The sequence below is a fragment of the Gadus chalcogrammus genome, chromosome 20, assembly GCF_026213295.1.
Source record: "Gadus chalcogrammus isolate NIFS_2021 chromosome 20, NIFS_Gcha_1.0, whole genome shotgun sequence".
Classification (NCBI taxonomy): Eukaryota; Metazoa; Chordata; class Actinopteri; order Gadiformes; family Gadidae; genus Gadus; species Gadus chalcogrammus.
The window spans coordinates 6,604,144-6,609,931 of NC_079431.1; the positions used below are offsets into that span (position 1 = coordinate 6,604,144).

The 5,788-nt window shown below is 53.1% G+C and overlaps 1 protein-coding gene across 1 annotated transcript in view; it reads left to right on the forward strand.

The window, feature by feature from the left end:
• Window positions 1-5,514, forward strand: part of arhgap20 (Rho GTPase activating protein 20) — a 24,669-nt gene extending 19,155 nt beyond the window's left edge. Inside the window, exons 14-15 of the mRNA XM_056580441.1 lie at window positions 918-1,029; window positions 2,464-5,514. Coding sequence (XP_056436416.1) covers window positions 918-1,029; window positions 2,464-4,013 — 1,662 coding nt within the window. The 3' untranslated portion in view covers window positions 4,014-5,514. The remainder of the gene's footprint in view (window positions 1-917; window positions 1,030-2,463) is intronic.
• The last annotated feature ends 274 nt before the right edge of the window (window positions 5,515-5,788 follow it).

The window sequence follows — 5,788 nt, forward strand, 5'->3', positions numbered from 1 at the left end:
CACACACACACACACACACACACACACACACACACACACACACACACACACACACACACACACACACACACACACACACACACACACACACACACACGGTAAGCGGGCACCATCTAAAAGCCCTGTCTCCTCAGTTTGCGACACACAGAGGCTTTCCTTCACTTTGCTTCGCTCTGTGGCTCCTTGCTGTGTCATTTAGATGTTTGTGGCCGAGAGTCAGGGAGTGTCTGGTGACTAAATATAAACCAGCCAGACTGTCTGTATGTCTGTATGTTTGTGCATCTTTCCGTCTGTTTGGCAAGGACATCCATGTACTTCTGCTCTGCCTTGAGTTAGCAACAAGCTGAGCTTGAATATTAGCATCACCTACACACACACACACACACACACACACACACACACACACACACACACACACACACACACACACACACACACACACACACACACACACACACACACACACACACACACACACACACACACACACACACACACACACACACACACACACACACAGAGAGAGAGAGAGACAGTTCAGTAAACTGTACCTAAATGTAAGCGATTAAGACATCTGGCGTAGCAACCAACTCGGTGTGATGAGGTTGGTTGCCATGCCAATTTCTTGAAACCCAACATGGCTTCTGGACCAATCAGAGTGTTTTGTCAGGACCACCGGGGTGTGTGATTGGTCGAGACACTTCTTAGAATTCCCCCTGTTTACCCAGGAGGAGACGTATGTAAACAGAGGGGCCGTTTTGGCGGTTCATCAACAGCCTTTTTGTTTATAAATGTTTTGTTTTGGTTCTGCAATTCCACTGCAATGATGACGTCTGTAGCCGACTGTTCGTCTATTTGTCTCCATCCAAGTATTAATGTGTGTGTGTCTGTATGTGTGTGTGTGTGTGTATCTGCAGGTGTGTGAGCTGGTGCATTTCCTGATTGAGAACTGCAGTGATGTCATGGGGTCGGAGGTCGTGCCCCTGCTCCAGAGCTACCGCCAGAAGACCAGCAGTGAACACGACTCCGGTGAGGACCCGCCTATTCTCAAACTGCCAACCAGGCCATTTGTCGGAACTGCACACATTACCACGGGATTGGATGATAACAATAAACAAGGCTGGAGAATAGGGCGTCAATGTTTCTAAAAAAACTGTAGAAAAACCAAGGATAGCTTATCTCTGTTGAGTGTGTGTGTGTGTGTGTGTGTGTGTGTGTGTGTGTGTGTGTGTGTGTGTGTGTGTGTGTGTGTGTGTGTGTGTGTGTGTGTGTGTGTGTGTGTGTGTGTGTGTGTGTGTGTGTGTGTGGGGGGAGTGCTTGGAGTGGGTGCAGGGGCTGAGGCGAACAAATGAAGCAGAACTAAATCAATACAGCTATGTTCAAATTTGTCACGGCCCTTAATCAGGGTTAAAGGTCAAGATTGTGTGTGTGTGTGCGCTTGTGTGTGTGGATGCGTGTGTTTACCTTTGATTACCACGCGAGACGCTGTCTCTCAGAGTTGGATCGTTAGTCTGGGTTGAGACAATGCTGGTGTGTGTGTGTGTGTGTGTGTGTGTGTGTGTGTGTGTGTGTGTGTGTGTGTGTGTGTGTGTGTGTGTGTGTGTGTGTGTGTGTGTGTGTGTGTGTGTGTGTGTGTGTGTGTGTGTGTGTGTGTGTGTGTGTGTGTGTTGATTGGTTGGGGTCATGGTATTGACCCGCAGCAGTTAGTGAGGTACAGAAGAAGCTTTTTCAGTGGAACTCAGACGTGAACATCGTCATTCATGAACCTCTCGATGTTCTGTAAACAAACTACAACTAGCCTGGCCTCTACCAAGTTCTCTGTTCCAAACCTTACGGACACTCCTTGTCCATACACTGGTCTAGTGTGCTGTTCTCCACCAACTTCTAGCTGGTGGGGAAATCCAGTCCATCGTTGTGTGATATCGTGTGAGCGACGAGCGTTAGATATTATTGCAGATGGTAGTGTTGGCTATTGGAGGGTTTGATGTCTTGTGTTACTGTGATCTGGTATATCTGGGGTACAGTAAATCAGTAGTATGTCTCTGGTATATCAGTAGTAGTATATCTGGTATATGTGCGGGCTATCTGTGTGTATGTGTGGTCAGGGCCGTGGCCAGGGCTTGAAAAATAGTGAGGACCTCTTTGTATATGGGTGCTCAAAAATGTGTTGTCTCTTGGGGTGATTTCGGAATACACGTGTTCACATATATGCAATACATGTGTTCACACATATGGAATACATGTGTTCACATTTTGTAAAAATATGAATGGCATGAATTCATTTTCCTTCTACCTCTGCTCCTCCCCTCTCCTCCACTTCCCTTTCCTTTCCTCTCCTCTTCCCTTCCCTCTAATCCCACTTTTGCTTCTCCTGTTCCTCCTCCTCTTCCTCCTCTCCCATGACATCCCTCTCTTCCTCTCCTCCTCCTCCTCACCTCCTCCTCCTCCTCCTCCTCTCTGCAGACGTGTCCTCCTTCCAGATGAACGACTCCTCCTACGACAGTCTGGAGAACGAGCTCAACGACGAGCCCGAGTCCCCGGACCAGGAGCAGCTCCCCCTGCTGGAGCGCGACAAGCACGACAGCCGCAGCCGCGACTCGGTCATCACCCTGAGCGACCCCGAGCCCGACCCCGAGCCCGAGGCCGACCCCCGGCGCCGGGTCAGCCCCGCCCACCGCCAGCCACGCCCCCTACCGGCGGTCCCGGTCTCCGGCCCTCGACGCCTGAGGAGGAGCTCGGAGCCGGCGCTGGCCGTAGGCGCGCCGCACAGCGCCGCCGCCGTCGTCGCGGAAACCAGCCCCGGGGCCGCGGGGAGGAAGGCGAGCTACGACGCGGCGGCGGCGGTGGAGGAGGAGGAGGAGGTGTTCCTGGAGCAGGGCCTGAGCTCGCTGCAGCTGCAGGAGGCGGGCCGAGTGAGGGGAGAGAGGGGAGGAGCCAAAGTGGCCGTCGTCGGGCGGAGGAAGCCCACGAAGTACGCCCCGCCCCCTCCGCTGCGATTGGACGCCAGCTGCTCCTCTCTGTCGTCCCCGGCGACCTCGCCCACAGGCTCCTCCCTCAGCTCGCTGGACTCCGCCTTCTCCCAGTATTCCACCGACTACACAGCCGGCCACACAGCCGCCAGCCCCGCCGCCCCCGCTGTGTTCCCATCGGCCGATCCCTCCCCCCTCTCCCCCCTCTCCCCCCGGGACTCCCCCCCCGCACACGGCCTCCACCCCAACACCTGGCTCCGGAAGGACCGCCGCCTATCGCTACGGCAACCCGACGAGGAGGAGGCGCCGGTGGGCGGGGCCGGCCGCGGGGGTAAGGGCGGCCCCAAACAGGGCCTGTCGGCGGACGGCGGGCCCCCGTCCTACCAGCAGGCCCTCGTGCAGCTGCAGAGGAGCCGCGCGCCCTTCTACCGCGTGGCCGAAAGACCCCTCACCGTCCGCGAGCTGCGCCAGTTCCTCGACCTCCGACCCCCCACCGTTCCCACCTCCTCCGCCACCACCACCACCAGCGGCCCCTCCCACCACGCCCCAAGGGCCCCCGCGGGGAGTGAGGTCGGCCTCCAGCCCCCCAAGGGGGTGTTCTACGGACAGAACGCCACCACGTTGGTGCTGCAGCGGAACCTGTCCCCCACGACCCCCACGACTTTGACCCCCAGCTCCGGGGACGCGGGCGGCTGGGAGCGGCACCCCTCCCTGGCCCGACGCTCCTCTGAACCCTGCCGGGTGCCCCCCCCCTCCTACTGCCGCACCCTGGACCGACCTGGTGCCTCGCCAGAGGTCAAAGGTCATCAGCACGAGGCGGGCAGGCAGCGGGTTTCCAACGCGGGCCTGTCTTCCTCCGCCAGCAAGGCGGTCAGGGACTACTTCTCGCGGCAGGGCGGCGTGGAGGGATGCGCCAACCAGCGCAGCCAGGAGGTGGCGCTGGCGCTGGTGCAGGGGCGGCAGGAGTGGGACCGCCGGCGCTGCAGCGACCCGCGCGCCGACGACTTCGACCAGCTGTTCTTCGCGGAGGAGTCGTACGTGTAGCGGCGCACACGGCGACGGGAACACGGCCCATCCTGAGTTAAGACGGTTGGGTTGCTACGTGGCGTTCTGGGGATTCTGTGAACGACAGAACGCACAGTGACCCAGTGCTGGGGCTGTTGGCGGGAAGCTCCTGCTTACTGCTCAGCCAAAGGTAGAACCTCAACCTCTGTGGGTTGAGGTGGGATCCAAGATAGCATCCAGCTAGCACCCTGCTAACGCCCGGCTAGGAGATGGCTAGCACCTGCTAGGATCTTGCATGGCTCCGGCTAGCATCCGGCTATCATCCAGCTAGCATCCCGCTAACGCCCAGCTAGGATCTGGCTAGCACCTGCTAGGATCTTGCATGGCTCCGGCTAGCATCCGGCTATCATCCAGCTTACTAACAGCTAGCTACCAGCTAGCCCATCCTTGCTGTATTGCTCCAATAATTGCAGAGGGACCCTTTCTGAGTACTCCCACATTTGGACTCTCTCCACACTCCGAGTACAGGATATTATTGATGCGTGACATCATCACTGGTCTCTGATTGGCTGCTGTCTTGCCAAACCCAACCTCCGCCAGGAAGAGTTCTTCCACGTACTCTGTGTGTGCCTCAGAAGTACACAAGTATCCGCAGTACTCTAAGAACTGAACTGTCTTTAGCGAGAGGCCTAAGTTGGCTCGCAGATTTGTTAAAGGGTCCTATTTTTTGTTGTATTTAAAGCTCTTTTAAAAGATAATTAAGTGTAAAGGAAAATGTACAGCAAAATTAAATGCCAATTGTAAATTGTATTACCCTTCTTAGCACTTCTCCATTCCCCACGGAACAGCCAAGTCTTAGAAACAGCCTGTAGTGTGTGTGTGTGTGTGTGTGTGTGTGTGTGTGTGTGTGTGTGTGTGTGTGTGTGTGTCTGTGTGTCTGTGTGTGTGTGTGTGTGTGTCTGTGTGTACCTAAAAAACCTTTCTACCAGTATCCGTGTTGTGTTAATTGACCATGGTCTTTCACCTAAAACAATACACCCATAGTGCTTATTACCTACATAATACTTCTCATTTAGTGCAAACACAGTGTTATTATGCACCATATTATGGAAATTACTTTGATTGTTAAATGCACAGGTTAATACTCCAGGTAATTCCCTTGTAAAGTAAAAACACTAAATATTTGTTTTATTGATGCTATAAGGTTAATTGTGTTCAACATGTATAGTTCTGAATATTTATGATCTTATAGATTTTATAAATAGACATTATGTTATGTACTTTTCAATGTTGTGTCATACAACGAAACCTAATTGTGTATTTTTGTACATGCCAATTCTGCTGCTGTATGAATAGAAAGTGAATTTGCTAAAGAACGCACCCTTTGTACATCTGTACAAGAAAAACAGAATTGATTAAAATAAACATTGCAAAATGATCCTTCTACCTGTTAATTAACATTTTGTCATTTATATTGTGTAATTTATTCAGACAGAAACTCATCCCACAACAAGTGTAATGGGCAGGATTAGATCACAAAAGAAAATGATTTGTAAGATATTATTGAGGGACACCCTCTGTTGCTTATTATGTCATATGAGATCTGTGTGTGTGTGTGTGTGTGTGTGTGTGTGTGTGTGTGTGTGTTAAGTTTATGTGGTTTCGGGTCTGAGTTACGTGTGTGGTGGAGGTGTGTTTGAGTTCTTAAGCCAGTCCCTCCTTGCAATGATGACGGTGATGATGATGACGTCACAACAGAGCCGGTCAGGTGCACTCACACTAGGCCATCTGGCCGTGGCCGTTGGCCGTCGCAT